The sequence below is a fragment of the Rattus norvegicus genome, chromosome 19, assembly GCF_036323735.1.
Source record: "Rattus norvegicus strain BN/NHsdMcwi chromosome 19, GRCr8, whole genome shotgun sequence".
Classification (NCBI taxonomy): Eukaryota; Metazoa; Chordata; class Mammalia; order Rodentia; family Muridae; genus Rattus; species Rattus norvegicus.
Window position 1 is genome coordinate 58,622,642 of NC_086037.1, and position 21,928 is coordinate 58,644,569.

Sequence of the window (21,928 nt, forward strand, 5' to 3'; positions counted from 1 at the left end):
TCCTGAAGAATCCTCTTTCATTCGTAGGAGAGCTTGCTGGAGGACGGCTGTTTCACCGCCGCCTTGTGCCAGACACACAGAGACAGACAGCCCAAGGGACAGAAAAGAATGAATGAGAGGCACAAAGCAGCAAGAACTTTCTCCTCAGCCAGACACACCTTGGGCTGGGGATGTAGCTCAGCAGTAGGGAGGTGGCCTAAAGCACAAAGCCCCAGGATGGGTCCCCAGCACCACAAGCAGTTAATCAGCAAAGGAAAAGAATCTGAGTTTTACACCACCAAGGTCTCCTAACACTGTTTATTAAGCAAGCCTTTCCCACAGTACTGAAAGAAAGATCTTAGCCATTGATCTTGGCTGATCTCTATATCAATCTTAAAATGGGAGGACATTAACTTTTCATCCTCAGCCCAAAACTCAGCAGTGGTGGTTAATACAAAGGCTTCTAACTGTGTTCAGCCCTAAGTGGGAGCCCATGTCAACTGCTCCAAGGCTCAGGGACATTACAGAAAAGGAAGCTGAGAGAACATAAGGGTGGAGCATGGGGTGGCGCAATGCTGTCTTCTGGACACACCCTGACTCCTGCTCATAACCCCACAGCAGCCATGGTTACTTACATGTAATAATCATATACATATAAACTTACACTAGTTTGAGCCTATCACAGTTCCACCATGGAGGGGCTCCCAGAGGAGCCTTTGGCTTTTAGTGGTTGCTTGGGAAGTTGATGGAGCCACTCTTCCAGTAAATGACCCCATACCCATGCTCAGGAAAGTAATTGTAATTAAACTCAATCACACATCACATCACATGCACCATGAGTGTGAGCATACGTGTGTGCGCGCACACACACACACACACACACACACACAGAGGCATAAAATAGTAGGAAGAGGGGGATATGTTGGGAAGGAGAAGGGACTCAATGGTGAGGGAGGAGATAAGGGAGGGTAAGGAGGTGGTGGTTATGACTATCCAAATATACCATGCACATCTATACACTGTCAAAGGACAAAAAGAAAGAAAGAGAAAGACAAAGCCCAGCATGTACATATCTGTCTACTTCAGATGAAACCAGTAGTTTTTTTTTTCCCCAAAGAAGCTATGTGTAAGTTTTAACCCTAGCTGTCAACTGTTTTTCATTTCTATCACTTTACTATATAATTCTTATGTCCCCAGGCACACACACTGAAGTGTTTGGGGATACAGAATTAAAGACAGGCAAATCCAATCATCGAACACAACCAACCACACACAATACCCTCAACACTATTGAAACATAAGCTCGCCCTAAGTCCTCCAGATAACCAACAAGTTCATAAGTTTAATGAGAGATTTTTCAGCCCTCCTGCCAGACTTTTGCTGCTGAGAGTGAGTCGAAGAGATGGAAACTGTCTGGTTTCATAAAACCTGTATCTGCTGTGATCTCAGAAAGCAGACCACTGCCAAGTCTGTGCTGATTTCTTTGGGGGCTAGGACTTGCGCGTGCACATGACTGGCCTTCACTCTGAGCAGTGCAGAAATGTAGGTTGTTTGCCTGTGGCCTGAGTCTGCGTGTCAGGGCAGGAACGTGACGGATGAATTTAAATCGTGCATAAAATTTACTCAAGGCTTGAGATGGTCCTAAAATCCCAGCATCAGCCCCAGGAATGCCCCTTGGCCAATGAGGAGCCCTATGACAGGGTGACAGCCACCTGTTGGAAATGGAGAATCCAGATAGCACCAAGGATGCAGAGAGAGGGGACATGTGTAACACAGCAATTTTGAAACAGGACTGGATCATGACTTCGTGATAAAGGGAAAGTCTGTTTTCCATTTAGATTAAACTCTTGAGTTGCCTATGAAGACATCCTATAAAACCTTGACATATAAAAATAACCAGAAGCAGAAGGTACTTTTATTTGGTGTGAGGCCATGTACTTGTTTCTCGGGGTTAACTGACAGCAGTCAATTACTCCGGGGATTGTATAATTCTCCTTTGATTACAAAACATGCAGGGATATAGAGAAAGATCTGGGACCCCACATGCTGGGGGAGCAAAAATCACCTCCCTCGGTCTGGTGAGCTCCTGAGATGGCGTCTGAGTATCTTATATGTAAACCACTCATGCCCACAGTGGGTTAAGAGGCACACAAGGGTCCCAGAGAGTGTTTCAGGACTCAAAATGTGTGACTGGGGTGATGGCTCAGCATTTAGGAGTGCCTGTTTGCCATCTGGGCTTGGTGGTGCTTACCTTTTAACCCCAGCACTCTAGGGGCAGAGGTAAGTGGATTTCTGTGAGGTGAGGCCAGACTGATCTACCTTGTAAGTACCAGACCAGCCAGAGCTACAAAGCAAGCTGGCATTCTATTTGCAGCACCCACATTGGTCATCCTTAATAATCTGTAACTCCAGCTTCAGAGGGTCTGATGCCCTGTTCTGGTCTTCTCAGGTACCTATACATACATGCACATACTGACACACAGTTACACATACATAAATAAAAAATTAAAGAGGTGTGTGGATTCAAATGTTAGTCACCATAGTTAACTTTACTCTATATGGTCCTAAGAGATAATTAAGTATCATGAGAATAACATATACTGAAGAATCGAAGGAGAGGGGGAAAGGTGTATGTAATGGTTTGAAGGGAGGAAAGGGATTAAAGTCATAATCAAATTATAATCTCTGAAACAAAAGAACACACACGCTTTATCATGTGATGGTGTTTGCTCCACACTTTAAAATTTTCCTCCTAGTATTCTAGAATGTCCTACATACTATGTCAGTGGTGGAAAGCTACAAAGAGAAATAAGTTATCATATGATAAAGTCGGGATTCAGGCATTACAAGAACACCCTTGACAAGCTGGGACCCAGGAAATCTGAGCGATCCATTTAACGTCATACAGGAGCCATTCAGCCTGATCACCAACAGCCATTTTCTGTCTTGCCTTGAAGCTTTCCCCAGGTAGAGGCAAAGACCTGTTCCTTATACGTTTTAGCAGCTGATGGTTGCTGAGGGAGGGAGTCAGTCAGCTTTTGGTATGAGCTTACTGGCAGATCACCCGCATCCTAGTGGATGGTCCCACATCCATTGCACATATGAGCATCATTAATTGGACTCAGAGTTATGAATAGCAGAAAAAAGCAAGATATGGAGTTGTGGTGAAGACAAGATGGGGTCCAGGGGCAAGCTGGAGGGATGTATATAATGACGGGTAGATATGATGGAATTGTACTATAGAGAGCTGTGGGGTTTTCAAAGAATAGACACAAAGTATTGTTTTTAAAACACAAATCCATAATGGGTTATAACACATTGAAAAAAAGGGAGAGGAGTCCAGGGGTAGTAGGAGGGAACATTTGAGGTGAAGAAGGATAGGGCCAAGATACGTCATACGTGTGTCAGCAACTGTCAAAGAATAAATAAAATATTCAAAAAGACTCCAACCATAAAGGTTGGGCAACACAGTTTGCATTTTAACCCCTGGTGCAAGTTCGGTATCTAAGATAGACCTGGGTATTGAATAGGTGCCAATGGGTTTTTAGTGTTTTTAAAATTAGATTCTGTTGTCTAAGGATATAATGTAAAATGTTAGACATCAAGAGGGACATAGAGAGGAACAGGTCTCTTTGATGATAGTTATGGGAACCAGTGCATCCCGAGGAGGTTGAAGATGGGACATCGCTAGAACCTTGCCAGGTTATGACATAATGCACATTGAGTGGGAAAGAAAGAGGGGCATCGTCCTTACAGGGCTGCCCTTGAGTGTCTGGCAGACACAGCTTTCTGCTGAATTTCACATTGTAACCAGAACCGAGACACAGGCAAGGCCATGAGAGGCATGCTGTCCGAAGACTTGTTTCTGAGACTGGAACAGCATTTTTCTTTTCGCTGTGTTCCCACATTCTGATTTCAGCATCCCACAGGATTGTAAAACATATTCAACATTTTTATATTGGAGTGAACATATTTTTGGCTCCCAAAGTGTCCATTTTGGTTCAACTCATTGTCTTTGTATGAAAGGAAAAATGAACTTTATTTAACTCCCTTTAAAGAACAATGCCATGGATCACTTGGACATTAAGATTAAGTCTACTTGCTCTCTGCTCCCAGACCCGGTGAGAGAGAGACCCAACCGCCTGGTCAGGTGGGCACTCCTGAGGTTGCAGAGCTGAAGAGACCACCAACACTGCTCACCCCTGCCCACATCCCTGGCCCAAGAAGAAACTGTATAAGGCCTCTGGGCTCCCGTGGGGGAGGGCCCAGGAGCGGCAGGACCCCTGCCAGAGACACCGCCAGACCCTGAAGGAAACAGACCGGATAAACAGTTCTCTGCACCCAAATCCCGTGGGAGGGAGAGCTAAACCTTCAGAGAGGCAGACAAGCCTGGGAAACCAGAAGAGACTGCTCCCTGCACACACATCTCGGACGCCAGAGGAAAAAGCCAAAGACCATCTGGAATCCTGGTGCACTGAAGCTCCCGGAAGGGGCGGCACAGGTCTTCCTGGTTGCTGCCGCTGCAGAGAGCCCCTGGGCAGCACCCCACGAGCGAACCTGAGCCTCGGGACCACAGGTAAGACCAAATTTTCTGCTGCAAGAAAGCTGCCTGGTGAACTCAAGACACAGGCCCACAGGAACAGCTGAAGACCTGTAGAGAGGAAAAACTACACGCCCGAAAGCAGAACACTCTGTCCCCATAACTGACTGAAAGAGAGGAAAACAGGTCTACAGCACTCCTGACACACAGGCTTATAGGACAGTCTAGCCACTGTCAGAAATAGCAGAACAAAGTAACACTAGAGATAATCTGATGGCGAGAGGCAAGCGCAGGAACCCAAGCAACAGAAACCAAGACTACATGGCATCATCAGAGCCCAATTCTCCCACCAAAACAAACATGGAATATCCAAACACACCAGAAAAGCAAGATCTAGTTTCAAAATCATATTTGATCATGATGCTGGAGGACTTCAAAAAAGACATGAACACACTTAGGGAAACACAGGAAAACATTAATAAACAAGTAGAAGCCTACAGAGAGGAATCGCAAAAATCCCTGAAAGAATTCCAGGAAAACACAATCAAACAGTTGAAGGAATTAAAAATGGAAATAGAAGCAATCAAGAAAGAACACATGGAAACAACCCTGGATATAGAAAACCAAAAGAAGAGACAAGGAGCTGTAGATACAAGCTTCACCAACAGAATACAAGAGATGGAAGAGAGAATCTCAGGAGCAAAAGATTCCATAGAAATCATTGACTCAACTGTCAAAGATAATGTAAAGCGGAAAAAGCTACTGGTCCAAAACATACAGGAAATCCAGGACTCAATGAGAAGATCAAACCTAAGGATAATAGGTATAGAAGAGCGTGAAGACTCCCAGCTCAAAGGACCAGTAAATATCTTCAACAAAATCATAGAAGAAAACTTCCCTAACCTAAAAAAAGAGATACCCATAGACATACAAGAAGCCTACAGAACTCCAAATAGATTGGACCAGAAAAGAAACACCTCCCGTCACATAATTGTCAAAACACCAAACGCACAAAATAAAGAAAGAATATTAAAAGCAGTAAGGGAAAAAGGTCAAGTAACACATAAAGGGAGACCTATCAGAATCACACCAGACTTCTCGCCAGAAATTATGAAGGCCAGAAGATCCTGGACTGATGTTATACAGACCCTAAGAGAACACAAATGCCAGCCCAGGTTACTGTATCCAGCAAAACTCTCAATTAACATTGATGGAGAAACCAAGATATTCCATGACAAAACCAAATTTACACAATATCTTTCTACAAATCCAGCACTACAAAGGATAATAAATGGTAAAGCCCAACATAAGGAGGCAAGCTATACCCTAGAAGAAGCAAGAAACTAATCGTCTTGGCAACAAAACAAAGAGAATGAAAGCACACAAACATAACCTCACATCCAAATATGAATATAACGGGAAGCAATAATCACTATTCCTTAATATCTCTCAATATCAATGGCCTCAACTCCCCAATAAAAAGACATAGATTAACAAACTGGATACGCAACGAGGACCCTGCATTCTGCTGCCTACAGGAAACACACCTCAGAGACAAAGACAGACACTACCTCAGAGTGAAAGGCTGGAAAACAACTTTCCAAGCAAATGGTCAGAAGAAGCAAGCTGGAGTAGCCATTCTAATATCAAATAAAATCAATTTTCAATTAAAAGTCATCAAAAAAGATAAGGAAGGACACTTCATATTCATCAAAGGAAAAATCAACCAAGATGAACTCTCAATCCTAAATATCTATGCCCCAAATACAAGGGCACCTACATACGTAAAAGAAACCATACTAAAGCTCAAAACACACATTGCACCTCACACAATAATAGTGGGAGATTTCAACACCCCACTCTCATCAATGGACAGATCATGGAAACAGAAATTAAACAGTGATGTCGACAGACTAAGAGAAGTCATGAGCCAAATGGACTTAACGGATATTTATAGAACATTCTATCCTAAAGCAAAAGGATATACCTTCTTCTCAGCTCCTCATGGTACTTTCTCCAAAATTGACCATATAATTGGTAAAAAACGGGCCTCAACAGGTACAGAAAGATAGAAATAATCCCATGCGTGCTATCGGACCACCACGGCCTAAAACTGGTCTTCAATAACAATAAGGGAAGAATGCCCACATATACGTGGAAATTGAACAATGCTCTACTCAATGATAACCTGGTCAAGGAAGAAATAAAGAAAGAAATTAAAAACTTTTTAGAATTTAATGAAAATGAAGATACAACATACTCAAACTTATGGGACACAATGAAAGCTGTGCTAAGAGGAAAACTCATAGCGCTGAGTGCCTGCAGAAAGAAACAGGAAAGAGTATATGTCAGCAGCTTGACAGCACACCTAAAAGCTCTAGAACAAGAAGAAGCAAATACACCCAGGAGGAGTAGAAGGCAGGAAATAATCAAACTCAGAGCTGAAATCAACCAAGTAGAAACAAAAAGGACCATAGAAAGAATCAACAGAACCAAAAGTTGGTTCTTTGAGAAAATCAACAAGATAGATAAACCCTTAGCCAGACTAACGAGAGGACACAGAGAGTGTGTCCAAATTAACAAAATCAGAAATGAAAAGGGAGACATAACTACAGATTCAGAGGAAATTCAAAAAATCATCAGATCTTACTATAAAAACCTATATTCAACAAAATTTGAAAATCTTCAGGAAATGGACAATTTCCTAGACAGATACCAGGTATCGAAGTTAAATCAGGAACAGATAAACCAGTTAAACAACCCCATAACTCCTAAGGAAATAGAAGCAGTCATTAAAGGTCTCCCAACCAAAAAGAGCCCAGGTCCAGACGGGTTTAGTGCAGAATTCTATCAAACCTTCATAGAAGACCTCATACCAATATTATCCAAACTATTCCACAAAATTGAAACAGATGGAGCCCTACCGAATTCCTTCTACGAAGCCACAATTACTCTTATACCTAAACCACACAAAGACACAACAAAGAAAGAGAACTTCAGACCAATTTCCCTTATGAATATCGACGCAAAAATACTCAATAAAATTCTGGCAAACCGAATTCAAGAGCACATCAAAACAATAATCCACCATGATCAAGTAGGCTTCATCCCAGGCATGCAGGGATAGTTTAATATACGGAAAACCATCAACGTGATCCATTATATAAACAAACTGAAAGAACAGAACCACATGATCATTTCATTAGATGCTGAGAAAGCATTTGACAAAATTCAACACCCCTTCATAATAAAAGTCCTGGAAAGAATAGGAATTCAAGGCCCATACCTAAACATAGTAAAAGCCATATACAGCAAACCAGTTGCTAACATTAAACTAAATGGAGAGAAACTTGAAGCAATCCCATTAAAATCAGGGACTAGACAAGGCTGCCCACTCTCTCCCTACTTATTCAATATAGTTCTTGAAGTTCTAGCCAGAGCAATCAGACAACAAAAGGAGATCAAAGGGATACAGATCGGAAAAGAAGAGGACAAAATATCACTATTTGCAGATGACATGATAGTATATTTAAGTGATCCCAAAAGTTCCACCAGAGAACTACTAAAGCTGATAAACAACTTCAGCAAAGTGGCTGGGTATAAAATTAACTCAAATAAATCAGTTGCCTTCCTCTATACAAAAGAGAAACAAGCCGAGAAAGAAATTAGGGAAACGACACCCTTCATAATAGACCCAAATAATATAAAGTACCTCGGCGTGACTTTAACCAAGCAAGTAAAAGATCTGTACAATAAGAACTTCAAGACACTGAGGAAAGAAATTGAAGAAGACCTCAGAAGATGGAAAGATCTCCCATGCTCATGGATTGGCAGGATTAATATAGTAAAAATGGCCATTTTACCAAAAGCAATCTACAGATTCAATGCAATCCCCATCAAAATACCAATCCAATTCTTCAAAGAGTTAGACAGAACAATTTGCAAATTCATCTGGAATAACAAAAAACCCAGGATAGCTAAAGCTATCCTCAACAATAAAAGGACTTTAGGGGGAATCACTATCCCTGAACTCAAGCAGTATTACAGAGCAATAGTGATAAAAACTGCATGGTATTGGTACAGAGACAGACAGATAGACCAATGGAATAGAATTGAAGACCCAGAAATGAACCCACACACCTATGGTCACTTGATTTTTGACAAAGGAGCCAAAACCATCCAATGGAAAAAAGATAGCATTTTCAGCAAATGGTGCTGGTTCAACTGGAGGGCAACATGTAGAAGAATGCAGATCGATCCATGCTTATCACCCTGTACAAAGCTTAAGTCCAAGTGGATCAAGGACCTCCACATCATACCAGACACACTCAAACCAATAGAAGAAAAACTAGGGAAGCATCTGGAACACATGGGCACTGGAAAAAATTTCCTGAACAAAACACCAATGGCTTATGCTCTAAGATCAAGAATCGACAAATGGGATCTCATAAAACTGCAAAGCTTCTGTAAGGCAAAGGACACTGTGGTTAGGACAAAACGGCAACGAACAGATTGGGAAAAGATCTTTACCAATCCTACAACAGATAGAGGCCTTATATCCAAAATATACAAAGAACTCAAGAAGTTAGACCGCAGGGAAACAAATAACCCTATTAAAAAATGGGGTTCAGAGCTAAACAAAGAATTCACAGCTGAGGAATGCCGAATGGCTGAGAAACACCTAAAGAAATGTTCAACATCTTTAGTCATAAGGGAAATGCAAATCAAAACAACCCTGAGATTTCACTTCACACCAGTGCGATTGGCTAAGATCAAAAACTCAGGTGACAGCAGATGCTGGCGAGGATGTGGAGAAAGAGGAACACTCCTCCATTGTTGGTGAGATTGCAGACTGGTAAAACCATTCTGGAAATCAGTCTGGAAGTTCCTCAGAAAATTGGACATTGAACTGCCTGAGGATCCAGCTATACCTCTCTTGGGCATATACCCAAAAGATGCCTCAACATATAAAAGAGACACGTGCTCCACTATGTTCATCGCAGCCTTATTTATAATAGCCAGAAAATGGAAAGAACCCAGATGCCCTTCAATAGAGGAATGGATACAGAAAATGTGGTACATCTACACAATGGAATATTACTCAGCTATCAAAAACAACGAGTTTATGAAATTCGTAGGCAAATGGTTGGAACTGGAAAATATCATCCTGAGTGAGCTAACCCAATCACAGAAAGACATACATGGTATGCACTCATTGATAAGTGGCTATTAGCCCAAATGCTTGAATTACCCTAGATCCCTAGAACAAACGAAACTCAAGACGGATGATCAAAATGTGAATGCTTCACTCCTTCTTTAAATGAGGAAAAAGAATACCCTTGGCAGGGAAGGGAGAGGCAAAGATTAAAACAGAGACTGAAGGAACACCCATTCAGAGCCTGCCCCACATGTGGCCCATACATATACAGCCACCCAATTCGACAAGATGGATGAAGCAAAGAAGTGCAGACCGACAGGAGCCGGATGTAGATCGCTCCTGAGAGACACAGCCAGAATACAGCAAATACAGAGGCGAGTGCCAGCAGCAAACCACTGAACTGAGAATAGGTCCCCTATTGAAGGAATCAGAGAAAGAACTGAAAGAGCTTGAAGGGGCTCGAGACCCCAAAAGTACAACAATGCCAAGCAACCAGAGCTTCCAGGGACTAAGCCACTACCTAAAGACTATACATGGACTGACCCTGGACTCTGACCCCATAGGTAGCAATGAATATCCTAGTGAGAGCACCAGTGGAAGGGGAAGCCCTGGGTCCTGCTAAGACTGAACCCCCAGTGAACTAGTCTATGGGGGGAGGGCGGCAATGGGGGGAGGGTTGGGAGGGGAACACCCATAAGGAAGGGGAGGGGGGAGGGGGATGTTTGCCCGGAAACCGGGAAAGGGAATAACACTCGAAATGTATATAAGAAATACTCAAGTTAATAAAAAAAAATGATCATTCATGAGACACTAGGAAATGGTTACAAAAAAAAAGATTAAGTCTACTTTAGGGAAATATAATTTATTACTTATTACAATTTCTCTGTCACTGTCTTTCTCTGACATTGTTTCTCTCTGTCTCCCTCCCTTTCTTTCTCTTTTCTTCTCTCTCTCTCTCTTTCTCTTTCTCTCTCTCTCTCTCTCTCTCTCTCTCACACACACACACACACACAATTAAGAAATACTTTTAAGAATATGATACATACTCAATTGAACATACAGCACATATCTATAGGACTTCATTCAAAATTTTCCTAATAGGTGGTTGTTACTGTTTAAGGAACCATTTGAGTGTAGGAACATACCGATGGAGGAATCTGACCAGTTTTAGGGAACCCCATCCTCATTTCTTGAAAATCACTTTGGAAAGACTGGAGGCATGGTTCAGTCTTTAAGATCACCAGCTACACTTGCAAAGGACCTGGGTTTGCTAACCAAGATAAAACCCCACAGATGTGCCCACCTGATGGGGTGGAGACAATTTCTCAATGGAGGTATGCCAATTCACGTTGATAAAATCTAACTGTGACGGCTTGCAATTTTATTTTCTCCTTTAATAAATGATAAAATTATTTATGTAGCAAAGTTGTTTTAAGATAATGATTTATCATCTGTCAATGTGTGACTGACAAGTCTATTTTATACACCCATGTATTTAGGATTGCTTAAAATTTTCCTCAGGTGAAATAGGATCAAAAGTAAAAAATGTTTAAGGACCCCTGGTGTAGGAAATGGCTGGAGGTGAGCTCATGACCAAGGTCTATGGCCAAGCTTGGCAAACTCAGATATCCACTAATGTCAGAAGTTTCTAGAAACAGATTTTTCAGTTCACATCTTTACAAGAAGTTACACTGTCCCATTAGAATTTATTGTTATGTGGTCTGGGAGATGGGGCTGGCCTTTGGCCACCAGTTTGCTCACCATGGTGTGAGGTTTAAGGTTAGTTTCTTAAAATGTGTGTGCCATATATGCAAAGGGAAAAAGATATGATACGGGCAGCAAAACTTATCTTAAATCATTCTCACAAGAGCCACCATAGCAAGTGTGATTTGCCCAGACCACAGATGTGGACGTTAAAAGGCAGAGAAAACAGGAAGTTTCCCCTGGTTACATTAGCTAGTTAAGTCTGGATTTCTAACACCTTCAGATCTCAAGTTGTAGATGGTTAGTTTGGGTCAGTGGTCTTCATTGTTCATAGGTAAATGTTTAAGCTATCACACAGCATATTCCATATGGCACGATGGCTAATACTGACTCTCAACTCATAGGATCTAGAGTTAGTATTGACTCTCAACTTACACAGTCTAGAGTTACCTGGAAAGGGAGTCTCAACATGGGACAGTCTAGATAAGGTTTTCCCATGGGCCTACTTATGATAGAGTCTTCTTAATGAAGTCATCGGAGTGAGAGGATCCAACCCACTGTGGGAAGTACCATTCTGTAAGCATTGGTCCCAGACTGTTTAAAGAGTAGAAAAAGTGAGTTGGGTATTCTGTTCTTAATTTTCTTCTCTATTCTCTTGCTAATTTTGCATCATGACATTATAAAAGCCAAATAAACCCTCCTCCCCCAAGACTTTGTCAAGGTGTTTTATCACGGTGACAGAAATGTGACTAGGACACATGGAGAGTGCCCCTTTATTCCATACCATCACGGTTCAAAAGGTCCTCAGAACAGACAGACAGACAGACTCCCACACTGTAGGAAATGCTGTGATTCTGAAATCCAAACAGATTGCATGGCCTTGACACTGTGACACTGACACGTATGTGGCAAGCAGTGTTCTCTGGTTGCCTGCAGAGACTGAGAGAGTATTTGGGAAGGATATTCTACTCCAAAACGAACATGGAAAGATTTTGAGTGTGGGATTCATGCACAGATTTTAAATACCTTAGGACCCAGAAGAAAGCCAACTGGGAGTTAGCAGAGAAAGAACAGTTAGGGTATCATCCCTATTTTCACTAAGGAGATCTCTCCTCTCCTGTCCGGGCAGGTTCAGAGTGAAAGCACAGGACAGAATTCCAGGGTAGCAACAGAAGAGCATTTATATACAAAGTCCCGTGGCAATGTTGAGTTGAGGTCCAGGTGGACATATGCCCTTTGTGCCAGCTCACCAGTGCTGTCAATTGTAGTTCAACAGTGTCTTTGTGAGACATAGTCTTGATAAGGCAATGATTTGGCTATCCCCAAGAGGCAGCCCATCAGTTAAAACTGGGGCCAGGACCCTATGGTTTATTAATTTCCATTTAGGTATCACATCCAGGATTTTCTTGATTTGATACACACTCATTCCAATGCTGCTTTGGGTATTTTAATGCACACCCCTCTGACTTTCCATTTCTGCGTCAATACTGAAGATGCATCTTAAATAACAGGGGGCTAAAACGGAAGCACTCCTCCATCCATAGCCCCACTACAAGGTACCATCGAGATTGCTACAGTAGTAAAAACACCTACCAAAGGCTCAAGGGAAGAAGCCAACGTTCATTCTCAATATTGTCTTCCCCCTAAAATTCCATATCCCAGGTACCTCTAGAACTTTCCTTCTTGCTGTCTATCTACATGTGTACCACAAGCAAGTCCACGCCCTTCATGTTTACACCGTCAGTGTCAAGTTTTACCTGGAATTAAAGATGAATCTGTTTCCGGTCTCTCAGCCCACTTTGTGTCCCTCAAACTACGTTTCCACACAGCAGCTGGAGTGAGTTTTTAACACACCCACCTCAGTAGGATCTGGACACTGCCTCAGCATGAACATCATGCTCCTCCTCATGGGTTAGAATGTTGCCGTGCTCTGCAGCTCTACTACGCCCACCCACGCCTCAGGACAACCTCTCAGTCTGATGCATTGATTTTATCCTTAACTATTTTCTGTCTTGAAAACCCTGCACACATCACTTGGCTGGTCCTTTAGTTATCATATTAGATGACACTTCCTCTAACAACCCCTAAATCCAGAGACACTCTCTGTTTTCTTTGCCTAGATTTATTTTCCTTTGGGGAGCTTGCCAAAAATCTGTGTTCATTGACGTCGTAGTACATCACTGCTCTAGACTTTCCAGTGTGCTAAGTTTCACAGTAGCAGGGAGGATTGCTAGATTGTTTTCTCTTTTCTCTTCTCTTTTCTCCTTTCCTATTTTATCCTCAGCTATTATATACCTGTATCCATCTGCAGTTAGGTGAGGAGCCAAGAAGATGCTCAGGGTGTGGAATGCAGGAAACCTCCATAGCGGCTTCAAACAGTGCTATTTTCCATTTCCAACTATCTACGGTTCTGGTAAATCCAGGAATTTATTCAGGAACTTGTGGGACAGAGAAAGACTCTGGTTCCCAGTTGAGGAGGTTTGAAACCCTAGTGACCCTGACTCCCAGGAAACCGGGCCCTTTACTAGCCGGAGCCCTCCATAGGTTTGTGACCATCAGTCATGTAAGGGCAATGCCCCAAGCCCCTTCACAGGTAGAGGATGTGACCACAGGTATCTAAAGGCCAAGAGGCTTAGCCAATCACCTTTTCTTCTCAGACACTCCTCCCTGCAAAAGGTATTTAATCTCAGGCTCACTCTGAGAAGTGGGGTACGGTTTTACTCGTCCACTTTCTGCTGTGACAATAAACGCCTTGAAACCATGGTCTGACTGCCTCTTTTATCGGGATCTGTGGTGGAGAGCCAGAGAGAAGGCCTTACCTACAGAGCAGCTATCTAATCTCCAGAAGAAAGTCTCCCTTTGCTCCCTGTGGCACCCATCACTAAGCTCAAGCCTTCCACAGCCAAGCCAAGGACTACTCCCCCAGCAGGACCAGCCAAGGCATCCTCCTTCTTTCCCCCCTCAGTCCCTGGCTAGATCCCACCCTGCTGGCCCTCACTCTGTTCTCAGGTTCTCAGCTCTTCTGTGGCATCCCAGCCGTGCCTGGATGCCCAAGAGCCTGAGAACCCCTGGCCTCCTTGCAGGCCCCGGGACTCCCAAGCCGACTCTGGCTGTGTCCCTATTACTGGAGTGGTGTCCTGGTATCCCGAGGCTTCTCACAGCCTGATACCCACCCGGCAGCAGCGTGGGATAAACTTGGTCAAACTCCCCATGTCCTGCCTCCCCAAGCGGCCCAAGTCCTGTGGCAGAACAGACATAGGACCCTACCATTAATCCTATAGGAACCATCAAAACATCATGTAAATTCACCCAGAATAGCTCATCACACATGACCTCCAAACTCCCACCGAGGGCACAAGAAATCTATTTCACCACTTTCACCACAGACCAGCCAGAGGCTGCACATGGTCACCACCCACTTTGTAGCAGTTGGATCTAGTATAGCTGAGCGAGGAAGCAGGAAAATGGACAGGAAGCTTCAGTTTCTACAGAGGACGGATCTGCCTCTGGAAAGAGCTCTGTCGATTGTGAATTCAGCCAAAGTCTCCCAAGAGGATGGGGACATGGTATTCTAAAGGAGCGAGCACAAAGACGCTTCCTGAGCATGCCAACGACAAAGTAAATGCAAATAGATTAACTATACACTAGAATGGTGTGGAGAGAATGAAATAGTCTTAAGCAAAAGTCATCAGCCATGCTCCTGGCACCAGTCTTTTTTTTTTTTTTTTTTTTTTTTGGAGCTGGGGACCGAACCCAGGGCCTTGCGCTTGCTAGGCAAGCGCTCTACCACTGAGCTAAATCCCCAACCCTGTGGCACCAGTCTTAATAGTCGACGTTCATAGTGACCTTCTAGTTGTCACTAGTTTCTTCTGTTGGGTACATTCCAATGATCTTGTTGGATCAAGACAAAGGACTGTGGCTGAAGTACAAAGGTAAAGTCCATGCCTGGCCTATACAAGGCCCTGGGCCCAATTCTTAGCACTAACAGAATGTTTTAAAAATAATTTGAGTAGCAATGGTCCCTGAGCTGCCCAGCTCCCTGTTCCCAGAGCTTCCCACCCTTGCAGAGCTTCTGCACCTTCTAGGTCAAGTTTTGCCTTAAGAAAGCCTTACCACACGAGAGGCGTGCCTTTTCTTAGCATCTTGGACATGGGGTAACATCATATGCAGCAGAGATAGAAAGAGCAGAGAGTTCTGATCTCGGGTCTGTTTTACATAAGCTCTGGGAGGCTCTATGTTCTTCTCTGTGAAAGGGACACGTTTTCACTCCATGAGGTGCTGTGGACAGTCAAGAAACCAGAGCATGAAGGGCTGTGGAGATGGCTCAGCTGGTAAAGGGTCTGCCAGGCAAGCATGGAGTCATGAGTTCAATTCCCAGAACCTATATAAATAAATCTGGGCATGGCAGACTTCTGACTCCTAGCTGGGGGAGGCAGACCCATGGTTCCTTGGAGCCTGCTGGTTATCCAGCTTAACCTAACTAACAGATTTCAGGCCTCATCTCCAAAACAAGATGGATGAGACTCTAGGAGCCTGACCTCTGGCTGATTCATGTATGTGCTCACATGTGTCATGTGCGGATACCCATATTAATATGCATGCCCCCACAATACACATTCCTCTCCAGAAGACACAACGGAAACCAAGGCATGGGACTGATTAGCACGGCCTAGAAACGGGAAGACTGAGTCCAGGAAAACCTTAACAACAAAGGTGCTAGGAGTCACTCTACCAAATGTCTGCTTCCTCTGAACAGAGATGGGCAGTGGAACTGGACCATGGCAGAGTTCATGCTCCTGAGTGGAGAAGCTGTGGACTTCAGTTTGCCTTTGCTTCGCCAGGCTTTGTGGGTTGTGAAAGCTCTTCATGTGAAACTGTTCTTCATGCTCAACCCCCTATATTTAGGTCAAGTCAAAGAGAGAAGGTGCTATGTGGCCCAGGAGGAGGCTTTTTGGTAGAGAGCGGTCAGAAGGTCCCTCGCTTGTGACAGTGCCACATGGTATGTATGAACGTAAAACTTTTAAGTGGTAGATCACAGTAGGAAGATGTCAAGACACTGGGGGAGAAGAATCTTTGGTGGGATTTCCTGACCCTGATCCCTCTTCTTTCTACTTCCTGGCCGCCATCTTCTCCCCTCCCTCCAACCCCCAATACTCCTGACAATGCCTTGGACACAGCAAGAGCAACAGGTTAAACAGCATAGCCTGAAGCTTTCGAACCTCAGAGTCAAAACAGACCTTTCTTCTGCACAAGTTGATTACTTCGGGTATTTTGCGATAGTAACAGAAATCTGAGTATCAGTAAGCTTTCTACTCTAACTGTGCAGGTAAAAAAAAAAAACAAAAAACTCGAGTGCAAAATGACTAGCAAGAATACCAGGTTATATCAGCACTTGTTAAATAATAGACATTGTCACTTATATATATCCTGAGATAAACCACAGTCCTGCTTGAGCCCCAATGGGAGAGAGCATACCCAGAAGACTCAGGGATACGCTGATGGTAGCGACCTTGCATACTTATTGAGAGACGCACTGGCTGTGTTCATGGCTTCTACTGTCCACTCATGTGTTTTTCTTTCTTTCTTTTTTTAATCTCGGGGGAAGCTACGACCTACAAAATCATGACTAAACGCCTGCTGACACCCAGGTCAGCATTTTCTCTACCAAAAAAGCCTCCTCCTGGGCCAGCTGATAATGTTAGAATTAGCTACAGTGGGCTCTCTGAATGGCGATCAGAACACAGAATCATCTAATGAGTGTTACCTTTCCTTTCCTGGGTTCTCCTTTGCAGGTGAAGTAGAAGCAGACCGCTGTTCAAACATGAAAACCTTCAAAATGGAGTTGCTAACTAGCCTTCCCCTCTTTGCACTCTGAAAGGCTGCCTACTAGGAAATGAGCTGAGTGGGAGTCCTCTGAGGTCGCTCAAGCTATCACCACATCCCAGGATGCACTAGCATCAGAATCAAACTTACTTCAAAGACCAGCGTCTCATTTGTGGGTCCTGGCGCGTACAGTCGTTCAGGGCGGTTAAAGGGACGCTGGTATTCAAATGTGGTGCCGGCGAAGGTGAAGTCCCCAGGCCAGTCGATGTTCCAGCCCCCTGTGAGGTAATACTTTTGACTGAGGCTTCGAACAGCAAGATAGCTGGAAGAAAGCTCCAACTCCTGAATTTCAATGCTTCGGGCCCCAGCGGGGATAGTGACCACAGGATAATACTCTAAAGGGACAGAGGAGAACATTCTGTGTTTAACGTTGTAGATTGGGGAGTGGTAACTGGACATACAGTGACCCCCCCCAATCCCTGTCCACCTTGGGTTCTGGGGTTCAAACTCATGTTGTTAGCCTTGGTGGCAACTGCCTTTCTCTGATGGGCCATTTTGAGGCCCTTACTCAATAGACTGCTGAGGTACAATGCATAGATGAAACTGCTCATGCAAAGGTCCTAAGAACCTTACCACGTGACCAAAGCTACCACTCATGTCAGGTGAGCTAGGGTTCCATTAGCACAGTCCACTCCCCGTTCAGAGGCAGAAGTGGGACACTGCCAAGTGCATCAAGGGAAAGGCCAGTGGCTCTTACCGTTGGCTTTGTGCTGACTGAGGTACAGGCCTTTATAAAACTTGCAAGTCGAGTTATCGCCTTTGCAAACACCGCATGCATCTGACACTGCCTTAGAGCCAAGTTCATGGTCGCATCCCACAGGCTGTGAGGAGCAGAAGCAGGGTAGAATCAAAGATGAGCAGACCCAGTGGTGAAGACTAACAGACGTGGGGGATAGGAGACTCTGCTAAGGTCAAAGTCAGAGCCTTAAGTCACAACTGGGGTTCAAAGACGTCTTCTGGGACTCTAAATAATACTTCTACTCATTCTTCAAAAAATTTCATCCATGCATATAATGTATGTTGATCATACATAGCCCCCTCCACCTCCAATTCTCCTGGAAATCTCCCATACATCTCCCCCCAACTTCACGCCTTCTTTCTTTTGTATATTATTGTTGTTTTAATCCGCTGGTTCTAATGAGTGCTGATTGTATGCACACAGAAGTGTGGAGTCAATCACTGGGACATGGGCAATCTACTGGTGGTCAACTTCTCCCTAAGGAAAGGGACTCTTCCTCTGCAAGCAAATTGCATGATTGATTTGAGGGCTTAGATTCCAGCTCTTGGAAACCAGAATGAAGAATCATGGGCTATTACCAGATCTCCAGGCCAACTGTATGAATGAAGCATAAAATGATGAGCAGTACACATTCAGACTCCCTCTGTGCATGTGCATATATGTACACACATGTATACATACATGCACACAAGCATAAACAGGCATGTGCTCATTACATGTCTATACATATATAAAACACATACATGAAAAACTACCCATATGCACAAAAATAAACATAGGTGCTTATGTACACACAAACATACATGAAGACATTTGGATGCATACATGCACACACATACACACACACACACACACACACACACACACACACACACACACACCCTGGAAAAGGATGAAATGCTCTTATTAAAGTTTAGGTGCAAGGGAAGGTGAGTCCCCAAAGACATGACCTAAAAAGAAAGGACATCTCTATTCCCGTTGTACATCCGAGGTTCTACTATGTAGTGAATGCGCTTAGTAGACAGGCACTGAGACATTACAGTCATTTCTGTCTTTAATTTTTAGAGCGATGCAAAAGTGACTATTAACTCACACACATTCTCTATGCCTGGAAGTGGCTGAAACAGAAAACGAAGGGCTCTTGCAAAAGTTAGAGAGCGACTCAAAGGTTCACAGCTCAGCGGGATGCTTCGCCCATCCTCCCTAGGTGTATCTTAGGGACTCTCTGAACTGTCCTCACAACACACAAGGAGACGTAAGCCTGATTGCACACCCTGGGGCAGAAAGGCCATCTTACTTCACAAATCCCGTCGATGCAGACATCATTTCTGTGTGGGGAGCAAGGCGTCCCGTCTTTCACCTTGCCAGACATGGCGAAAAAAAACTCAAAGTTCTCAGCCTTGCAGTAGAGTTTACATCGATCTTCCTCTAGAGGCAGAGAGATAAAAGGACAGGATCAAGACTAGCTTGGGGGCAGAACAGTGTGGTCACTGGAGAGAGCAATGACATCTACTTGGATAGCAACTGTGAGCAAAGTAGCATTCTATTATATAGAATATATATATATATATAATTATATAGCATTCTATATCACTTAATTTGTGAGCATTACTGTGTGTGCACACAGAATACCGCATATCTTGCAAAAGACAGATCCCATTTGATCCCACACAAAACCAGTTAAATATTGACACCAAAGAATTGTGGGTTATTTTGTTTTGTTTGAAAGAGAGACTCATTATGCAGCCATGGCTAACCTGGAAGTGCCTATGTAGATCAGGCTGGTCCCAAACTCACAGGCATCAACCTGCCTCTACTCTCAAGCACTGAGATTAAAAGCGTGTGTCACCATACCTGGCTTAGTACCTACGAATTTTATATTCATAGTCGATAGGAATCATAACCATGTACAGAGTTGCTGGGTTGTGAAGACAGTCTCCCTGGACTGTAAATATTCCAGACTTTGTGGTCCCTATAGTTGATGAATGGTGGCAGATAGGTAAAGGGGTATCTTTGTGTCTCAATTAATTTGTTTTTTTTGTTTGTTTGTTTTTTTGGTTTTTTTCCAAACAGTTCAGGTTATAGTCTAATGATTTGGTTTGGGAATAGATCTCCTCAGAAGCTTAGACAGCCTATAAAAAAGGTAAAGACTGACATACTTGGAAAACAAAACCATGTGATCAACACTGTTTATGAAATATATCAAATTGAAATTTTATTGACAGAGGAAGCAAGGAGGCTAATTCTGAAGGCAAAAACAGGACTTTTCGTTGACCATTGAGCCCCTGGGAAATTTCTAGTATCACAGGAAAAAGGAAAAAAAGTATAGTCACAGAGCTCTTGTTATCTGGAAGGAGAGCAAGCCAATGCCTGTGATAGAGAGAGCTGTCCTTGGCCAGCAACTCCAGATGACGTTTCTCACATGGGACCTTCCGTAGGCGACACGGAGCAATATCCCTAACAACAGTTTCACACAGATGTGTAAACAGTTCACAAACAGTCCTGCTTCACAAAACCCCTTCAGTAGAAGGGGAACTTAAAAAACTCACATGCGAGACAAAATATATTACTGTGGTCAAAATACGTAGATGTGTGGGTGGATAAAATGGTTTCCTCTCAATACAGTGCCTTTAGCTTTCAAATAGCAACTTTATTTAATACATTCTAAGTTCTAAAAATGAGATTAAGGAGGAGTTGGATGGTGTGTGTGTGTGTGTGTGTGTGTGTGTCTTCTATGTTAGTTTCAGGAATTGAAAAGCTCTAATAAAAGCTTATTATTTGCTTTGCCTTCTGTCTTTTATTTGTTCCTTTTTTTTTCTAGTATAGATCCCCAGGCACAAGCTTTGCATTTAAAAAAAAATAAAAAAAAGTTTTTTTTTTAAAAAAGTTTACCTCTGGGCTGAAGAGATGGCTCAGAGGTTAAAAGCATTGGCTGCTCTTCCAGAGGTCCTGAGTTCAATTCCCAGCAACCACATGGTGGCTCACAACCATCTGTAACAGCATCTAATGACCTCGTCTGGAGTGTCTGAAGACAGCAACAATGTACTCATATACATAAAATAAATTAATTAATTTAAAAAAGGTTTATGGAACATGGAAAGATCTTCATTCGTGACAAAGCCTTGCCCTGTTCTTTTGGTTTGGCTTTGTTTTTGAGATAGTCCCACTGTGTAGCCTAAGCTGGCTTCTGATCTCTGGTTTATTTTACTTACCTTTTAGCATGAATTCACACAACCTAGAGTTCCCCCGGAAGGAGGAAACCTCAACTTAAGAGTTGCTCAAATCATATTGGCCCATGGTCATGTCTTTAAGAGAGTGTCTTAATTAATGAATGATATGGGAGCCCACTGTGGGCAGCACCATTCCCCAGGCAAGGAGATCTAGGCAATATAAGAAAGCTAGCTGAGCATGAACTAGAGAGAGTCAGTAAGAAGTGTTTCTTTGTGGCTTCTGCTTGAGTTCCTGCCCTGATTTCCCTGGAGTACGGGCTGGGATCTGGAAGTAAAAGATGAAGTGAATCCTCCTCTCCTCTGGGTTTCTTTTGCTAGGGTGTTTATCCCAGTAATGAAAAGCAAATGAGGCCCTATCTGCCTCACCTTGCCAAGGACCAAAATTACTAGCGTGTGCGATTCCATCTGGCCTTCTGTTCTTAAATGGTAGGAATGAGCCAGATTTTCAAAATGGTGGTCGCTCTCCTCTGATCCCAAGTGTCACATGTAGAAGAAAGTGAAAACAAAAAGGCTCAACTGTGCTATCTCATGCTATGGAGACGTTAGAGCCCGAGGCAGCCAATTCTCACGGATCGAGTGACTCAAACTGCACACTCCCGTGTTAGCAAAGTCTGCCATGCAACAGGGAAGATACACCGAAGCCCACAGCATTTCCCAGCTACAGACTTTTCTAGCCTCTGTTTACCACTTAGCAG

General features: G+C 43.4%; 1 protein-coding gene across 3 annotated transcripts in view; it reads right to left on the reverse strand.

Annotated features, from left to right (window-relative positions):
* Positions 1–21,928, reverse strand: part of Adamts18 (ADAM metallopeptidase with thrombospondin type 1 motif, 18) — a 153,145-nt gene that overhangs the window by 26,547 nt on the left and 104,670 nt on the right. For all 3 annotated transcript variants that reach the window (XM_039097861.2, XM_039097862.2, NM_001191944.1), the window contains 3 exons: positions 19,301–19,431; positions 17,962–18,085; positions 17,355–17,599 (listed from right to left, as the gene is read on the reverse strand). In XM_039097861.2, coding sequence (XP_038953789.1) covers positions 17,355–17,599; positions 17,962–18,085; positions 19,301–19,431 — 500 coding nt within the window. The remainder of the gene's footprint in view (positions 1–17,354; positions 17,600–17,961; positions 18,086–19,300; positions 19,432–21,928) is intronic.